Source organism: Rhinatrema bivittatum, chromosome 7, assembly GCF_901001135.1.
Source record: "Rhinatrema bivittatum chromosome 7, aRhiBiv1.1, whole genome shotgun sequence".
Classification (NCBI taxonomy): domain Eukaryota; kingdom Metazoa; phylum Chordata; class Amphibia; order Gymnophiona; family Rhinatrematidae; genus Rhinatrema; species Rhinatrema bivittatum.
In genome coordinates this window covers 83,987,879-84,008,265 of record NC_042621.1, presented here as the reverse complement: position 1 = coordinate 84,008,265, position 20,387 = coordinate 83,987,879, and the positions used below count along the sequence as shown (strand labels likewise).

General features: G+C 43.3%; 1 protein-coding gene across 3 annotated transcripts in view; it reads right to left on the bottom strand.

Annotated features, from left to right (window-relative positions):
- Positions 1 to 20,387, bottom strand: part of DUS2 (dihydrouridine synthase 2) — a 135,189-nt gene that overhangs the window by 24,717 nt on the left and 90,085 nt on the right. For 2 of the 3 annotated variants that reach the window (XM_029608582.1, XM_029608583.1), the window contains exons 13-15: positions 13,219 to 13,340; positions 5,037 to 5,183; positions 327 to 414 (exon numbers count right to left, since the gene is read on the bottom strand). In XM_029608582.1, the coding sequence (XP_029464442.1) occupies positions 327 to 414; positions 5,037 to 5,183; positions 13,219 to 13,340 (357 nt within the window). The remainder of the gene's footprint in view (positions 1 to 326; positions 415 to 5,036; positions 5,184 to 13,218; positions 13,341 to 20,387) is intronic. The other variant, XM_029608584.1, reaches the window with a different exon arrangement.

Sequence of the window (20,387 nt, the reverse complement as noted above, 5' to 3'; positions counted from 1 at the left end):
TAGGACACCCTCTGGGGAAATTCCCCATGCTTAGTAAATAGACCCCTAATTTTGTACCTGAAGCAATGGAGGAAGTCATAAGAAGTGTCAGGGGCATTTGAACCTTGGCTTTCCTGGTTCTCAGTCACTAGGCTACTCCTCTGCCCCCTTATGGTATTTGTCCCCAATGAGTTCTGGCATTCAATTGATTTTATCTGCCTTCTTGGAAATTTTAATTCTCAGTTCAGATTATAGCATTATTCTTTCCATTTCCTGCAGCCGTACGTCTAGCACATATATACAGTGCACGCTCAATTTGCTTTGTGTGTGAGGGGGGAGGTACTTACAGTTTCGTATGTTGGTTGGGGATGCCTCTCTTTTCTGCACCATTCCAGCAGACACATTTTTGGTGTGATCTGCGGTGGATATTCCCTTCTGTGGTAAAAAAATGAACAAAATGCATGGGAAGGTTACCTTCAGATGTGCAAAACTACCAGAAGCTATGATACAGACTGAATTCTAACTTCAATCTTTTTTTTTTTTTTTAATTTTAGCCCTTTTTGCTATCACTAGCATATTTATAAAAATGTGATATTCCAGCATTTGCTTTTAACAGAAATATTAAAAGGCAGCACAATAATGCACACATGCACAGTTACACTGAAAAACATATACATACACTATTCCCCCCAACCTTAACCAATTATAATGAAATACCACCAACCAACCAACCAATTGCTAATGCCCTAGCCAATTCCCTATCTACATTAAAATGAAATATTTCTGACACACTAACCAAATAGACCCCTAAGCACAACTCAAAAGACTTCTGCATAACGTCAGCCTTTAAACTTCTTCCTGAATGTTAAATAATTAGCTTCTTTGTGCAACTCGACCGGTAACAGGTTCCACAGCGTTGTGCCTATATAGCTAAAGAAGCAGCAAGGTGCAGGACCGTCAGTGAAGGGACAGCTACTAAGTCTTCGCTCCTCCCTAAAACGCCGTGCACAGGCAGCCATAGAGCTGGAAGGGTGCCTAGTCAGGGGCTCACTGAGTCTGTACTGCCTCAGCCATGTGCCATCCCTCTATGATGCACCCAACCCCAAACTGCCCTGGTAAAATAGATCCAAATTTGAATTTCCTGCACCATATAACAGACCACTATGGCCATTGCATTATACATTCTTAAGTGAATTACACTTACTCTCTGTATTGTTAATTTTCTTTTTACTTTAAGATGTAGGGGTGAGTGAGGAAGGTATAAGAGCTGGATGCAAAGTTAAAGTATTTTCCATGCTTTGGTACTATATATGCCAAATTATTAATAAACTATGTTCTGGCACTTACATGTGGTATTCCTAGTACCATTTTGCTTACATTTTAATAATACACAGGGAGGGTAATTGTCAAACAACAGCATAGCAGTGAAGTTTACACTCATAAGTTTGCTTTGAAAACAGTTGGGCCACTGGCTCTAGTTATCCCTCCTCTTTGGAGGGCATAATTTGCGCGTGTACACTTAGGGGCACATTCTTTAAAAATCAGAAAGTATGACCGAACGTGCCGACTCCACCCAAACTCTGCCCACTGGACTGCATCTTCTCAGTGCACGTAGAAGTACATGTGAAAGTGGGATGCATAAATACGGTTACGTGCACTGTGACTGGGTCCATCTTACAACAGCCAATTACGCACATAAAACATGAATTTATGCATGTAAATGCTTTGAAAATTACCCCTAAATGACAAACCTCTAAAGTTCTGGGGATGGCAGTACAGCAGCATGACCCTTCACTAAGAGCAGAGACTGCCTCTAAGTTTCAAGGGTATTTTGCTTGTTACTAGTAAAGGAAACTTTTTGTGGGGAAGTGCATATTTTGCTTGGAACCTGCTTTTAACTCTATAGTTATTCTGCTGAAGGGAAGATAGCAATGAAATATTAGGTGACGCCCTAAGAGGTAAATGGTGGAGCCCGTCCGACCACCCCTCCCCCCCCCGCCACAGCCTTTGTCCTTATATGGACAGCCTCTCATGGAACAGAATTTGGACACTTCACTAATCTGGATTGAGGTAATTAATTGGCTAATTCTACAAGATAAAACAATTAAATTAAAACTAAATCTGCCTAATTCAATTAGCTAAAACCACTTGCAAAACAGTTCAAACAGAAATTTTATTATGGAGACAAAAGTCTAGCAGCAAGGCTGCAGCTATCCAATCTTTTGCATCGAGTGGAATAAATATGATAATTTCCCAGTTGGGGAGCAGTCATAATCGTGCACCATGTATAAAGAACTTGTGGCCCAAGAGAATGTATGACCCTCGAAGGCCAGAGTTAGAACATGAGAACATGCCATGCTGGGTCAGACCAAGGGTCCATCAAGCCCAGCATCCTGTTTCCAACAGTGGCCAATCCAGGCCACAAGAACCTGGCAATTACCCAAACACTAAGAAGATCCCATGTTACTGATGCAATTAATAGCAGTGGCTATTCCCTAAGTAAACTTGATTAAAGCAGGTAATGGACTTCTCCTGCAAGAACTTATCCAAACCTTTTTTGAACCCAGCTGCACTAACTGCACTAACCACATCCTCTGGCAACAAATTCCAGAGCTTTATTGTGCAGTGAGTGAAAAAGAATTTTCTCCGATTAGTCTTAAATGTGCCCCATGCTCACTTCATGGAATGCCCCCTACTTCCTTTCTCTTTCAACTTCTTCCTTCTTTTTTTCTTTCCCTTTCCTTTCTATTCTTCTTTTTTTTCTGCTTCTTCTCTCTCTTGCTTAACACAAAGACGATGTTTTATATTATTATATGAATCTTGCAGTGACTTCAACTGTTTTAGATTTAAGGTATGTTTTTCTATCCAGGCTGCATTTGTTTATATGTTTTTGTCTTTGTTCAATAAAGAAATTTAAACAAAAAAAAAAAAGAAATCTTCTGCTCAGTGTGCAGCAGCAGCCAAGAAAGCAAAGAGAAAGCTGGGGATTATGAGGAAAGGAACAGAGAATATCATAAAGCTTCTGTATTGCTTCATGGTGCGACCTCATCTTGAGTATTGTGTGCAGTTCTGGTCATCACATCTCAAGAAAGATAGAGCAGAATTAGAAAAGGCACAGAGAAGGGCGACCAAGAACGATTCCCCTATGAAAAAAGACTAAAGAGGTTAGGACTCTTCAGCTTGGAGAAGAGACAACTGAAGGGAGATGTGATAAAGGTCTATAAAATAACTAGCGGACCCCGGCCACGCGTTGCAGTGGCTGAGTCAGATTCTTTGCCCTCCCTCCCCCTTCCCCTTGCTCATTTACCTCAGTCACTCCCCCCCCCCCTTCTCTCCCCTGTCCCCACTCCAACTCTGTCCCCTCACCCTCACCTCTCCCCTCATTCTTCCTCCCCTGACAGTCACCTCCCTCCCCTCACTGTCACCTCAGTGACTCCCCACCTGGTGAGGGCTGTTTGTAACCTTTCGGAGATGGTGCACATTTTGTGTATGTGTTTGTGTGTGCACCCCAAAGTAATCCCCACAGAAACGTTGTGTTTATATAAGCCCTCCCCACCCTCCCTTCCCCCCCCCAGGCCGGCGAAATAGACTAATCCACAAGAGTTGGAGAATCTCGAAACTGCCCCCTGGTCCCCCCCCCCAAAACATGGATGCAAGAACATCCCCACACCCCCCCCCTGCAGGCCCGACGATACCTTTCAAAAATGGTAGTTGGTGGAGCGGGCGTTCGTTCCGGCATGGAAGTATTGGCGCCGGGCCCTCGAGGTGGAGCAATGGGAGCGGTCGTCTCGCTCAGATAGTAAGGGCGAAGGTGCGCAGGTTGCCAGTTCAGAAAATGGCATCGACGGGCCCTCGCCCTTACTATGTCACATGGGCTACTGCTGCTATTGGTGTTCCCGAGTGTCCTAGTAAGGGAAAGAGCCGTCGGCGCCATTTTGATTGCTGGCAGCCGACAGCCGTAGTGTATGCGATGTGTCCCGGAGCGGTGTTGCCCCCCCCCCCCCCCCCCCCGGAGCAGCCCAAACTATTCTGCCGTTTTGCGTGCGTTCGGAGGTTGAGGGCAGTAAGTAGAAAAGTCATGTGCGTGGGGGGTGTGAGGAGGGTGTTTGTATGTGAGTTCGTAGGGTGTAGGAATTGCAAACATGTGGCATGTGAGTGGCCTCCAGGTGTAGCATGCTGGTATTTAGTGGGGTTTTGTGTGTTTTTTGAGGGTGTGTGAAATAAGTACAATTGGCATGTGTGCGGGGGTGTGTGAGGAGGGTGGATTTGTGTCTGCTCGGAGGGTGTGTGAATCCCAAACATTGGTCACGTGTGTGTGGGGTGTGAGCGTTTGTGCAAGGTGTAAGAGCTTGCGCTTACGTCCACCAGATGTCGCTGTTTTGTGGAACCAAATTTTAAAACTTTTTTACCAGCCCCCGGTGTGACATATACTCTAACCCTCCAACGCCGGAGTCCATCACTAACAAAGGAACAGCTGCAGGAGGCTGCCTTTTATAGTGGAAGAAAATATTGCGAGAAGTAGTAAAATACTGCACAGTATTTACATAGTTATTGCGCAGCACAGTAAAATATCACACAAAGCACTAAACCTGCATTTCTGCAAACATGCCAAGCTATTGGCTATACTTTAACATGGCGAAGTAAAAAGAGCCCCACAGATTCTGACATCTGAGGATTGGGAAATACCTGCTATACCTGAATATAACTTGCCTGGAGCTGCCAATCAAAATGCCTGAGCTAAATGTAGATTAAAAAAAAAAGTTTTTAAAAAGGTTAGGAGGACAGGTCTATACATGATTATCAGCCGGACAGACTGGGATGTCTCCACTTCACATGTCTGGAAGTGAGCAATAGGGAATAAGACCTGCTGGGTTCCGCCAAGTGACCCACACTGGTTAGTGTCGCGGACCATTGGTCTGTCTCGCATGGCATTTCTTATTTCCCATTTCACAAGAAAAAAAAAAGATTCATCGGTACAATCACGACTTCTGTAAATGGTGGCAATATGGTATCCCAGAACATGTAAAAATAAAACAGTGTCAGTTTCTCCTGCTTACTTGTCAAATCTAACAGCAATTTGTACGACATTTGGATCCTCTACATGATCATTAGCTTCATTCTTTGTGGTGTCTAACGATGCTTTCTTGGTTTCTAGGACAGCAGTCATCTCTTCATAGAAAGTTTCCATTTCAAAGGCTTCACTGCTCCAAACAAAAATCCGTTAGCAGTAAAAGATGATTATTAAATGCTTAGTAAAAAAATAAATTATATAACACCATTTACAGAAACCTACAAAACAGTTGTGATCAAACGAGTATCTTTATTGTAGCAGTACTTCTTTAAATACAGGACTGCTAGTTCCTAAGCATTATATACAGTAAAGTACCGTACAAACACCTTATACACATGATGTGTCCATCTGCAATTTTTCCATTTGTACATGAATCTCCAGGTGGCTGAAAATGATGCATGTAATATATAAACGTTTTGTCCCTAAATTTCCACAGCCATGAAATTTGTGTATGTCTGTGCTTGCACAGATAAAAGGTTACACAGCAGAACAGCAGACGGAGCTGAAAACTGGACACCCTCCCAATGGACACATATTCCATTCCCTTCCCAATTAATCCAAAACACATCTTACCAAAATAAAATGAAAATCTTCACATAAATTCTACCCTCAGTCTACACCACATGCACCCCTCCACACACACACATACACACACAGACACACACACACACACCATCCAGCCCCTCAAACATCCTTCATGCACACTTCTACCCGTAAGCACCCAACATATCACCCATCCATACCACCACCCTCCCCTTGTATAGCAAATCAGACACATGCACCCCCCTCCACACACACACACACACACACACACCATCCAGCCCCTCAAACATCCTTCATGCACACTTCTACCCGTAAGCTCCCAACATATCACCCATCCATACCATCACCACCACCCTCCCGACATACACTCCCCTGATACAGCGAATCAATCAGACACATGCACCCCCTCTACACACACACACACCATCCAGCCCCTCAAATATCCTTCATGCACACTTCTACCCGTAAGCACCAACATATCACCCATCCATACCACCACCCTCCTGACATATACTCCCCTTGTATAGCAAATCAGACACATGCACTTCTACTCCCACAAACACCTCGGCATTGCCAACATTCCCCTACCCATCCCTCAAGTTCATACATACAAAACCCACACCATGCCCCACACATGCATTCCTGCAAAAAGCAATCCCATCCACACAAACTGCTTCACACCCCCCAAAAATAAAAAAAATCCTCTCACCCCCTCCCATACAAAAGTTGCACTCACCATCTTCAAAAATATAATTTGGAGGTGGGTGAAAGAGCAGAGTTCACGGCAAGTACATTTTGTCCCTCACAAATAAGTCCTGGAGGGGAAGAATGCCTTTGGAAATTTCATGTATCTTTTCAAGACTTACCGGAATCTAATCTTCTCAAACTGGGAAACATACATAAAGCTGCCCGTCTACTTAAACAGGCTTAGGAATATAAATATAATTTCGTTTCCAAAATCTGAGCTTCTGGAATTTTTTTATATAATCACAGAAAATGCAAATCTAGTTTCCTTGTCAGTGGTACTTTCCTTCTGCCCTCCCCACCGCCATCAGTAGGTAATTCCCTCCTTCTCATCCAGTCTGTAGTACCTAGCCCTTCATTATTTCATTTATTTCTGTTTATAGACTGCTTTTTATAAATAAACAACCTAATCAAAGCGGCTTATACCATATACCATATTTAATAAAGCATAATCAAATAAAATCAAGCAGTGCTGAAATCAAGCAGGATCAATATCAGTGGAAGCTTCTCCTTCAATCTATCAGCAGTATGTCATGGGGGTCTGGGCTTGGCGATCAGGGCCACCGCAGAGAGAAGGTGGAGGCAGAGGTCGGGGGCAGGAGCAAGAACCAAAAGTACAGGAGCAAGGCCAGGACCAGAACTTGGAATCAGGAAAGCAGGGGAGCATGAGAGAACTCATGGAACACAATCACAATTACAGGAACAGGAACGGGAGGCATGCAGAACACAGGAGACAGAACTAGTGGGGGAGAGGGAGATTACCTTCACCGCCGCACTTAGTATTGAACCCGCTGCCTCTCAGCCACTCCCGTTTCTGGGGGCTAAGTCCATGCCGGGACCGGCTACCGGCCGAGACTTACCTCTGAGGGATCTCGGAAATCACCTCAGGAATCTCGACTGGAGGAGGGACCCTTAGGTATGACCGCAGGAGAGCTGCGGCACATGCTTCCTGAAACTAAGCTTTTGACAGTGCTGCTGGGGAAGCCTGGAGCGGAGTCGTTGGAAGCGGTGCCGGGGCAGCCTGGAGCGGAGTCGTTGGAAGCGGTGCTGGGGCAGCCTGGAGCGGAGTCGTTGGAAGCTGTGTTGGCGCAGCCTGGAGCGGAGTCGTTGGAAGCGGTGCCGACGCAGCCTGGAGCGGAGTCGTTGGAAGCGGTGTTGGAGCAGCCTGGAGCGGAGTCGTTGGAAGCGGTGTTGGCGCAGCCTGAAGCGGAGTCGTTGGAAGCGGTGCCGGCGCAGCCTGGAGCGGAGTCGTTGGAAGCGGTGTTGGCGCAGCCAAGCTTCCACTCCTCTCCTGGAATACTGGGGACACTTTTGCCTTTTCAGGCTTTCTCTTCTCCAATCTTTTCTTCTTCTGGTAAAGACGTAGAGGTGTTGGAAGGAAGACCGCTGGCTACGAGTGGGTGGTGAGTGCTTTCAACCCCCTCCTAAACCGGCTATAATAAATTTGGAAACGTTATGGGATTTGATAGTGAGCTTTGGAAGCTCAATGAAGGCATGCCAGGGAGAAATTGAGAAACTAAACACCAAAGTAAAGGCTCAAAACGCTGTCTTTGATACTCGGTTTCAAGAGTTAAGAAGCCAAATGTTAGTTACTCAGCAGACATTGGCACAAAGCCAAGCAAACAATTTGAAACTTATAAAGGACTTTGGAGCATGCTCCCGGAGACTGGAATATCTAGAGAGCCAAACTAGGCATCTGAACCTGAGGTTTGTTAATTTCCCCAGGATATTGGGTGAACGACTCGGAATCTTAGCTTTGATTCAGATAAAACACCTGCTATAAATAAGGCCTATTTCCTTCCTAATCCTAGCAGAGAAATACTGCCAGGAGGCCAATCAGAAGGTATTGATAATTGAACACAATTCCTTGAAGATTCAAATGAAATGGTTATCGAGAGGGCTACCTTGCTCGTCTCGTACATAATGGAATATGAATTGAATGATACAATGATATATTTTAAAAATATATCCTCAGTGTTTCATGGACAAACGATTCGAATATTTCCTGACATTGCTAGGATGAAGCAGGTTAGAAGGCGTGATTTCCTGTCTTTAAGAGCTCAAATAATTACATTGGGATATTCCTTTACACTCAGATATCCTTGCAAGTGCGTGATAAGAGGCCAAAATGAGTTTTCATTTTCTTTTTCCCAGAGCAATTAAAGTCCTTCTTGAATTCCAGGAGTGGAAACATAATATCTTCTCCTGGACAAGAGCGATCCCAGACATGATCAATTGGGAATCTCTACTGTCCGCGATAAGCCAATTTCATTTACTATGTGATGTTACCTTGGGTCTCTCTATAGTTACAGGCCCCTCGCAAATATTTCCTTTCCTTTTAGAGAATGATGAAAGAATTAGTTAATTATTACGGAATATGTACTTGTAAAGTGCTATTTTTACATTACGAATTATATGTGATTTGTTTCCATCATTCTATTTACTGATGTAAGATTGTATTGTCTTGCTAAATTGAGTTGAAAAGAATAAAAATAAAATTAAAAAACCCCCAAAAAACAGAGAACTGGACTAAATGGTCATTTTTTTCAGTGGACAAAGATAAACAGTGGAATGATTCAAGGATTTGTACTGGGACCAGTGCTTTATAAAATTTTTATAAATGATCTGGAAAGTGGAACAATAAGTGAGGTGATCAAATTTGCAGGTGAAATAATATTATTCCGAATTGTTAAATCACAAGCGGATTTTGAAACATTTTCAGGAGGATCTGGTGCGACTGGAAGACTGGGTATCCAAATGGCAGATAAACTTTAATGTGGGTAAGTGCAAAGTGATGCTCATGGGGAAAAGTAACTCACACTGTAAACTGTTAGGTTCTATATTAGGAATTATTGCCTAGGGAAAAGACTTGGATGTTATGGATAATACTTTAAAATCTAGAATCAGTATTCGGCAGCAGCTGATATGATAGGGGTCTATAAAATCACGAGTGGAAAAGAACGGATAAAAGTAAATTGGTTGTTAACCGATTTAAAATACAAAAAATACAAAGACTAGGGGACACACCAAGACGTTAGCAAGTAGCATATTCATAACAAATCAGAGAAAATTCTTTTTCACTTAATGCACAATAAAGCTCTGGAATTCATTGCCAGAGGATGTGGTTAAGGCAGTTAGCATAGCTGGGTTTAATAAAGATTTGGACAAGATCCTGAAGGAGAAGTCCATAAACTGTAATTAACAAAGCAGACTTAAGGAATAGCCACTACTTATTACTATGCGATAGCAGCAGAAGATCAATTTATTGTTTGGGATCTTGTCAGGTACTTGTTACCTGAATTGGCCACTGTTGGAAACAGGATACTGGCTTCATGGACCTTTGGTCTGAGTCAGTATGACAAATTCTTTTCTTCTTATGTTGCAAGGAATTCCAAAATCTTACTGCTAATGCCCTTATTAATACTTGCATTGTGCCAAAGACTGCCTCTTTCTGGAGTTCATACCTTGTAAGATGTATGAACGTATCAAGGTGTGCTTGGAAATTATTCTTCATCAGGCCTGTATTGCACTACTTCTGTATCTTTCTGTCATAAATTCATGGTCTCTGATTGCAACTCTTCGTATTTAAGGATCTTCACTTTTTCCATTCCAGGGCTTTCCAATCTTTTAGCTAATGTGATCCCATTTTAGCATTTGAAAATGTACATAACCCCATAAGATGACCAAAACAGATTAGTAGGCGTGCAGTTCCCCTCCAACGCTCACGCAACTTTCACCCTCACTGCACGCCAGCTGATCTTCTCTCTCAAACTCCACCCTCTCCAGTTGATCTTCTCTCTTTCAATCCCCATCCTCCAGAATACCCAATCTCTCAACCTTCACCCCTCGGTCTGATACCCTTTCATTACACAGCTCCTGTCACCTCCCCAGCAACCTCATCTCTTCAGCCCTTTTCAATCTTGCAGCTGATTCTTTCATCACTAAACCTTTCTTATAGCCCCCAACTGTTCCTTATTCATCCCCCACTCCCTCCTCACTCCAATCTCCTCTGACTTCCCAGCATCCCCTCCTCCCCAGGTGTTCCTCAGCTCCACTCTTATATCCCCTGATCAATCTTCTTTAATTCTCCCTCTCTCACCCCCCCCCCCCCCCCAGGCTGCTCCAACCCTCAAACACTTCTGGATCTTATCCCTCCCTTTCAACAGCTCCTTCCCTAAACATCCCCTTAGCTGGGGTCAGCGGCAACATTTTCCTTTGGGCCCTGGGACAAAGGTGAATGACAACTGGTGAGAAGAAAGGGCAGACTGATGACGGGGGCAACATTTTTCTCTGGGTAGGTTCAGTGGTTGGTGAAGTGAGAACAGCCATGGTGACCTCCATAGGCCTGTGCACATTCATCTTTTCTCTTGCCTTACAGCTAGTCCTAAGCCCGACAGTGATCTGCAAGTGACAGCAGCATAAGCAACGAAAGTCAGCAGGAGGCCTCTGAACCAATGCAAGCTTGCAGGTCCTGCAATGGTCTTGTTCTCTTCTCATGCTGGGTTTCCGGTTACCACAAATTCATGTGCGGGTAGGACCACTACAGGGCTGCATGTGGACTTCCACTAGTCCTGCTGTTGCTGGTAACTAAAGAGTACTACCATCTGAGGCACTTGTGAGCCCAACTGAAGATTTTGAGACTATTAGGGGTCCTGAATCCCCTGCTCCATACGATTCACAGAATGGCACTTGGTACTGGACAACTCAATCAGCAGTGTCATTCATTTTTTTTGTTCTCCTTTACCACAATGTTTGGTTTTACCACAATGTTTGGTTTTCTAGCATCAACCTTCCTATTGGTTGGAACAGGAATGTTCCCGGTGATCATGATTTCTTCATTCTTTTCAATTCTGTTAAAATTTTGATCCCAATATTTTTTTGGAGCAATGTTATAATGTTTACACAATTTCCAATGGATGAGCTGTGCCACCTTGTTGCACTTTTCCGTATATAGGTCTTCTGACATTAACACGTCACATCCAGCAACGAGATGTATATCCGATTCTCTGAATCATCTTGTCTGCATTTATTTAAAATCTTATATTCAGCAACTTCCAAGCAGTGAGCATTCAGAATGGATCACAACAAACACAAATAGAATAAGAACAATAATAGTAAAACATAAAACATTGCAATAATATCCAAACATAAGAGTTTGAGTTGGGACACCTACTATGCAGTAAGGATGATTCGGCACTGCTAGTGTGTTGCACCCCATTATGGAATAACAAGAAGTCCCAGGCTGTGATGGAGGCTGCCGGTGCCACACAACCAAATCTCTACCTGTCAGAAGAGATAGAGGTACTGGTTGGGAGACACTGCCATTGAGCCCAAGCAAATGGCCACAGAAGGGCCTAAGGGGATCCTCTCCTTCATTTGCCTATGACTGTGGCTCATCTAAGCCAGGAAGACCATTCAAGACAGAAGCAGTACTGTTAGGCTGTACAGTGCTGCAGCTAGACACAGGTCGATCATCCACCATGTTCCTCGTTTTTTGCCGGTCACACAGAATTGGTGTCCTCTCCCTTGTGTTGTTGTGACAAACTGACCATAATTGTGGCTTTTGGCATTTGTCCGACAGCTTCTCCCAACAGTTCAGGGGTGGCACCTTAATCACTAGGGCATGTCTTGACAGAATTTGAGATGAAAACTAAGCTTGAAACAATTTTCCTCTTCACTGTTTGCCAAGCTGAAAATGAAGAGATTTGAGTCCTTACTGCCCTGTAGACTCAGATGCCCATGTAAGATGTATGAACATATCAAGGTGTGCTTGGAAATTATTCTTCATCAGGCCTGTTTTGCCCAATTGGGACTACTTCTGTATCTTTCTGTCATATATTCATGGTCTCTGATTGCAACTCTTCGTATTTAAGGATCTTCACTTTTTTCATTCCAGGGCTTTCCAATCTTTTAGCTAATGTGACCCCATTTTAGCATTTGAAAATGCACATAACCCCATAGGATCACCAAAACAGATTAGCAGGGGTGCAGTTCCCCTCCAACGCTCACTCAACTTTCACCCTCACTGCATGCCAGCTGATCCTCTCTCTCAAACTCCAACCATGCCAAAAATAAGGCTTGGGAGATGCTGCTCAAGGCTTGAGTCCAGATGGCCACACAGACCCAGATAAACTGAAGCTTGAGACGTGCTTCAACTTCCCGCCATTTGTGTACTGCTTGCTCCAGAGAAGCGCAGTGCTGTCACTAAACTGAAGAAAAAGAGACGCTGCTATTCTCCTGCTGTCAGACACAGGCACGATCCATAGGGAAGGAGACCACTTTTACATCCCGCTACCTCAACCTCCTTCCCACAATGCTCAGCAACAGAAAATGTCCCCGCTGTAGACTATACATACGAAAGAAAGGTGAGGGCAGGAACAGCAGAGGAGATGGTGGGTCTTGCAGTTCCTCCACTTAAATTTCCACTCCCATGCAGTGTTTACTATTGTGCAAGTCTAAGGGAGTGATGGGAGCTAGAATGGCTCTGTTAGTTTCACTGGATATTAAGGCGGTAAGCTGAATTTACCTTGTTTTCATTGCATACTTATGTGTCTATAGCCTTCCATAACCCACAGAATTACATCTCTTATGAGTCAAGGCAGCTTCTTATCTATCCAGGGGAAAGTACTTCCCTTGCAAGACCTTACATTTTCTATCTAAGCAGACTGTGAGATAGTAAAGCATGAAGACGTTGCTCTATCTAATTTTAGTTGCTAGAGCTGAGCAATCTATCAGCTCAGCAATTCCCTTCTTTCCCACAGTGAGAAGAGCTTGTTGATATTGCTGCTCTGAGCTTACTAGGAAAACAAAGATTCTGAATAGCAACAAAGTCCAGTCCAGTGCTATAACAAAATATCTGTTCTGATGCATAGAAGGCTTACCAGATTTCTAGGGTCGATTGGGCAGAATGCAGCTTCTTTCCCTGTGGTGTTTCCAACTGTTCTCTTAACATCTGACACAGACAGTATTTTGTGTTTGTATAGTGATTGTCAAATTTCACCGCCTGCAACAAAAATAGAGCATTTTCATTTTGTAACAAAATACCAAGCGCAGAGATAAAGGGCAGCAGTCAATTCTGAAAAAGCTGTAAACATTGGTCCACTATCCAGGGTTTTTACAATTTCTTTAATAGCAAAAGTAATCATTATCCATATTACCCCTAAGCCCAGAATAAGAGCCTCCTGACTGCTCTGTTTATACTAATAATTTCTCCGCTATCTCTAGCCTTTCCTTCCTTCCAGCAGTCTATGCCTCCTAGTTTAATTTCCCTGTTAAATGTAACTTTGCTTTTTCACGTTCAACCTTTTGTTTTGGTTACTGTTCTTGGTTCAGTTCCCCTATTCGATGTGAACCGACCTGATATGGTCTCTACCATGAAGGTCGGTATAGAAAAGTGTTAAATAAATAAATAAATAAATAAATAAATCTGCTACATTCACAAGAGACTTATAGTGAAATAAAACATTTAGGGCATAATGTAAAATATTGCATGGAACAGCATGTTACCTATATATGAAGACTGCATTAGCCAGAAAAACCTGAATTTTGTCTCATTATCACTTTTCTAATAAATATGTATTTTATGTGTGAAAATGGTATTGATAATTTATCCCTGTCTGCCCATAAACCAGACATCATTTTGGAATACAACTACAATAAGTATAAAGATGTTTTTGATTAATTTCTAAACTATTTTCTATATCCTGCAAAGTAAACTGCATTTTAAATATCTTGCAAAATAAGAATAGTGTGGAAAACCTTTACATTAGATTAAGCATCCCTACACCCTTAGCAACCTTAGCAACTTTATTTAACTAACAGCTCAACAATGTTAAGATGCAGAGAACAGCCCAGCAGCAAGATGAGGGCTTTCCAGTCTTTTGCTTGTACTCTCTAGCCCTAACCTTAGCCTGCCTTGCCTGTTTATTTCCTTGTCTTGTGTGGCCTATCAGTGGCTCTCCCGCCTATTATTTTTCTCTGCTTTTTGTGTGGCCTTCCAGTGGCCCTCTTGCCTGATTATTATTCTTGTTTATCTATGTTTCTGTTAGTCCTGACCTTGTCGTGCCCTGTGCTTTGAGTTATCCTGCTGTGCCATGACCGCTTGCTTCTCTGCTCTGCAGATGCACTCCTTGCCCCTTGTTTCATGAACATCTTAGTATCCTGCAGCCTGCCCAGCCTCATTGGGTGTCCTCCTGTGTCCCAGTACACTTCCAACTAAGACCTGCCGACCACTAGAACCTGTGGGCTCAAGCCAAGGGGGAGGTGGCCTCTCTGGCAGAAGACCCTGCTTTATTCTGTGCTGTTTCTGCCTTGGGGTTGCCTATATCTTTCCCTGCTCCTGACTCCTGAACCTTTGTTCCAATTGAAACCCAAACGAGAAATATGGGTGTCCTAAAGGATTTCTCAACCTTATCGTTTCATCCTCATATAGGTCATTTAATATGAATTTCTTATTATAAATTGCACTGAATGTGGAGGAGATGCCCTTGTTTAGATGATGCTAATCTATAAACAGTAACACTTATCATGACACCGTTAGATTACTGTAAAATACTATTTCTTGGTTTACCTCAGACTTTATTGAAAGCACTGCTATATGTGCACAATTCTGCAGTGCAAGTAATTACAGGAACTCCTGTGCGTCAGTATATTACTCAGATTTCAAAACAATGACATTGGCTTCCAATCACGTGGCACATCAAGTTTAGAGGTTTAGTCTTTGTTTTTCAGTGTATTAATGGATTGACCTTGTAGAACTTTGCGTTCTAATTCCATGTTGCTGTTAGACGTTCCCTCCTTCAGGTTAATCAGACTGGTTGAATCTCATGAATGATTATTTTTTATTCAAGGTCCTCTACAATGGAATTCTTTGCCAGTTGAAATGCCATTGGTTATTTTTAGAAAACTGATTAAAAGCTTTCTGTTTAACCAGGCATATATTGACATCTAGTTGGCAATGACAAGTGCAGTATAAATGGCTTGATTATAATGTGATGAATTATATGAGCAGGCACCAGGCTTTTGTCTTGATATTTAAATTCGCTTTATTGTATTGATTTTAATTTTTAGTTATTTAATGTATTATGATTTAGTTTAATTCTTATGTATATCATGTATGTTTTACTGTAAACCACTTAGAAGTAGGATAAGTGGTATAGAAATTCTAAAAATAAATAAATAAAACAGCAAAGTTGCAGAATAAAAATCCCCAGACTCTGACAAATCAGCACAGTGGCATAAAGACGTCACATCTACATAATGGGTGCAAAGCAGCTACCTACAGTGGTAAGAACACCCCAGGTATACAGATTGGAGTATCGCAGCAAGGCAAATTTGCAGAAAGACCACCAAGATGGAAAATCTGTGGTATGGCAGCATGACTGAGTGTAAGAAACATCCCCAAGATGTAGCATAAGGGATATAGCAGCAAGGAAGACAGGTAGCAAGATTGCTAAGGTGTAAGAACATAAGAAGTTGCCATGTTGGGTCAGACCAAGAGTCCATCAAGCCCAGCATCCTGTTTCCAACAGTGGCCAAACCAGGCCACAAGGACCTGGCAATTACCCAAACACTAAGAAGAACCCATGCTACTGATGCAATTAATAGCAGTGGCTATTCCCTAAGTAAAATTGATTAATAGCCATTAATGGACTTCTCCTCCAAGAACTTATCCAAACCTTTTTAAACCCATCTACACTAACTGCACTAACCACATCCTCTGGCAACAAATTCCAGAGCTAAATTGTGTGTTGAGTGAAAAAGAATTTTCTCCAATTAGTCTTAAATGTGCTACTTGCTACCTTCATGGAGTGCCCCCTAGTCCTTCTATTATTCGAAAGTGTAAATAACCGATTCACATCTACTTGTTCAAGACTTCTCATGATCTTAAAGACCTCTATCATATCCCCCTTCAGCCGTCTCTCCTCCAAACTGAACAGCCCTAAACTCTTCATTCTTTCCTCATAGGGGAGCTGTTCCATCCCCTTTATCATTTAACATTAAATTTCATCTGCCATTTGGATGCCCAGTCTTCCAGTCTTGCAAGGTCCTCCTGTAATGTATCACATTCTGCTTGTGATTTAACTACTCTGAATAATTTTGTATCATCCGCAAATTTGATAACCTCACTCGTCGTATTCCTTTCCAGATCATATAAATAAATGATCTGAAATATTGAAAAGCACCAGTCCAAGTACAGATCCCTGAGGCACTCCACTGTTTACCCTTTTCCACTGAGAAAATTGACCATTTAATCCTACTCCCTGTTTCCTGTCTTTTAACCAGTTTGTAATCCATGAAAGGGCATCATAAGAACATAAGAAATTGCCATGCTGGGCCAGACCAAGGGTCCATCAAGCCCAGCATCCTGTTTACAACAGAGGCCAAACCAGGCCACAAGAACCTGCCATCCTATCCCATGACTTTTTAATTTTCTTAGAAGCCTCTCATTAGGGATTTTATCAAACACACTACATCTACCGGTTCACCTATATCCACATGTTTATTAACCCCATCAGCATCAGGGACATAGATGGCAGCAAGACAGAGTAGCAGCAAGATCTTCAAGGTATAGTTTCAGGTGCAGGACAGCAACACAGAATGGCAGTCAGACTCCTAAGGTGTAGAGTCTGGAGTATGGCAGCAAGGCTGAGTGGTTGCAAGACACCAATAGTGGTACATCAAGGATGCATCAGCAAGACCCCCAAAGTGTAGTATAAGTGGTATAGCAAAAGGAAGAATGGGAGTAAGACTACCAAGGAGTAACACAAGGGATATAGCAGCAAGGCAGAGTGTCAGCAAGACCCCTAAGTGTAGTGTCAGGGGCACAGCAACTAGGTAGAGTGGCAACAAGCCCCCCAAATATAGCATAATTTGTATAGCAGCAAGGCAGAGTGGCAGCAAGACCTCCAAGATGTAGTCTCTGGTATGACATCAAAGCTGAGTGGTAGCAAAATCCTCAAAGTGTATCAGCAGGAACTGTGCAGCTTAGCCTTGATTGGTTCACCATCCTGTCTAACTTGCCCTGGCTAATATCTTGCTTTCTATACTTACTAATCTTACTACACCACTTTTCAATGGGCTATGAACTTGAATGGGAAAAACAAATAAAACTAAAACTTTCATTTAATTCATGGGTCCTCTCCATTTTTTTGAGGGGTCCACAAATGAAACAAAAATGGTCTCATTTGTTGCATTTTACCCATTCGTTTCAAATGAATGCATATTCCTAGTCCTAACTGAGCATAGTATTGGGGAAATTCCTATGCTGGAAATATTCATTGAGGGCAATGATTCAGAGTAACAACCAAATCATGGTGAATCAGAGATATGTAATGGAGCAAACTGATAAACTAAAAAGAGTAACAAATTACCAGGGTTGGATGGCATATACTGTCGACCGTTTCTCTAAGATGATGCACTTTGTGACTCTACCGGGTCTCCCTTCGGCACCTCAGCTGGCCAAACTATTTTTCAAGCATGTGTTCCGGCTTCACGGGCTTCCCAGACATATTCTCTCTGACCTTGGGGGTCCAATTTACTGCACGCTTCTGGAAATCTCTTTGCAAGAAGTTTAATATTTCCTTGGATTTTACCTCGGCTTACCACCCTCAAGCCAATGGCCAAACTGAGAGGACCAACAGAACCCTTAAGCAATTCCTACAAGCCTACGCGAGTCTGCGGCAAAACGACCGGGCCAACCTCCTGCCTTGGGCAGACCGCGCTGAATTCCCACGTGCCCACCTCCACGGGTTTATTGCCTTTCCAGCTGGTCTACAGACGCCAACCTTTCCCAGCGCTTCCACTACCGCTGTCCGTCGCCTCCCCGGCAGCGCAGGCAACTGCCCAAGAATTACATCAACTGTGGCAAAATACTCAACAGCTGCTCAAAAAGGCTGCTCAGAGATCAAAAAGGGCTTTCAACGCCCATCACCGTGCTGTACCCCAGTTTCAACCTGGAGATAAGGTATGGCTCAGCACTAAATTTATTCGCCTTAAGCTGCCCTCAGTCCGTTTTGCTCCAAGATACATTGGACCCTTTCCAGTGTTACGTCGTCTGGGTCCTGTTACCTATCGGCTACAATTGCCATCACTCAAGATTCACAATATGCCTTTCACGTTTCTCTACTCAAGCCTCTGATTCTCTCCGGATTCTCCAAGAGGCCACCAGACCCTGTTCCGCTGTCTTCTGAGGCTGATGTCACGTACCAAGTTCAGGAGGTCTTGGACATCCAGAAGCATGGAAGGAAATGGGAATACCTTCTGTCAGAGGGTTTTGGTCCTGAGGAGAACAACTGGGAACCTATGGCTAATATCCTAAACAAGGATCTTCTTCGGCAGTTCAATGACAACCATCCCCACAAACCCAAACCCCTGGGAGGGGCCTTAAGATGGGGGGTACCGTTATGCCTGTCGGTCGCAGACGGCTGTGACTGCGAGTACTCACTTCTTGCACCGCTCTCCTGCCCTCCCTGGGTCTGCTTGCAGCGCGGGCCTGCCTACACCACCACCTTCCCCGGGACTCCTCACGGCAGCATGGACGCAGCTACTTCCTACTTGGATGTCGGGCCTACCTAGGTGCGCGCATCAAGGGCCCCGCCTTTGAAGCCTCTTCGGCGGGAACCTTGGGGGCATCCTTGATTGATGATGTCATCGGACTCCTGTACTTATTTATTATTATTTAACTTCTTTTACTATACCGACACTCAAGACCAGGTCTTATCGTACCGGTTTACATTAGAACAAGGGGAAAAAACCAATTAACGTATAAGTGGAAAAGAGAAGTTACATTAAAACAGGGAGAGTAAAAACATGGATGTCGGAAGATAGGACAGAATTAAGTAATTGAACAATAAGTTAACAAAATTACAAACTATAAATTAACATAAAACAATAAATTAATAATACAGAAACATGGATTATAATCAGCGGAAATATACATGGAAATATATATATATGGAATATATACAGCTGGAATATACATGGTATGTCAAATGGGAGGAGTGGCGGGGTGAGGGAAAAGGGTGGGTTGAGGTTGCGAGTGGAAAAGGGAAAAAGGTTGGGAGTGCGGGGAGTGAGAAGGGTGGTTGGAGGGTGAGAGAGAGTTGGTTAATATGGAATCCTTCAACGATAGGCTTGTGTGAACAGCCAGGTTTTAAGTTTTTTTCTGAAGGTTAAATGGCATTGTTCCTGGCGTAAGTCTTGAGGAAGCGAATTCCAATGTAGGGGACCTGCTGTTGAAAATGCTCGCTTGTGGATGGAGTTGTGAACTGATGATTTGTTGGGAGGGGCCATGAGCTTACTTTTGTAGGCAGTTCTTATTGGTCTTGAAGATGTATGTAGTTCCAGAGGGAAGGTGAGTTGGAGAGAGGATTGTTGGTAGACCGATTTGTGGATGATAGTGAGAGCTTTGAACAGTATTCTATGTTGAATAGGAAGCCAATGTAAGATTTTTAGGATAGGTGTGATGTGGTCCTTGCGCCGTGTGTTTGTAAGGATCCTGGCTGCTGCGTTTTGCAGCATCTGTAGAGGTTTGGTCGAAGAGCCGGGGAGACCGAGTAGAAGAGCGTTGCAATAGTCAATCTTTGAAAACAGTATTGCTTGAAGCACAGAACGGAAATCCTGGAAGTGTAAGAGCAGTCTTAGATGCTTCAGGACCTGTAGCTTGAAGAAACATTCTTTAGTTGTAGCGTTAATGAATTTTTTGAAATTCATTCTGGAGTCAAGGGTGGCCCCAAGGTCTCTGACATGGCTTGCTAGTGGGGTTATTGTGTTATTAGTGAAGGGGTGGTTATCGCTAGGGGAGATAACCAGGAGTTCCGTTTTGGACGTATTTAGGACCAGGTTGAGATTCGTGAGAAGCTGGTTGATGGCATGTAGGCAGTCGTTCCAGAAATTTAGAGTTGAGGAGATGGGGTCCGAGATGGGGATTATGATTTGCACATCGTCTGCGTATATAAAATGGGTGAGATTGAGGCTATTGAGCAGCTGGCATAAAGGAAGTAGGTATATGTTAAACAGGGTAGGGGACAGAGAAGAGCCCTGTGGTACT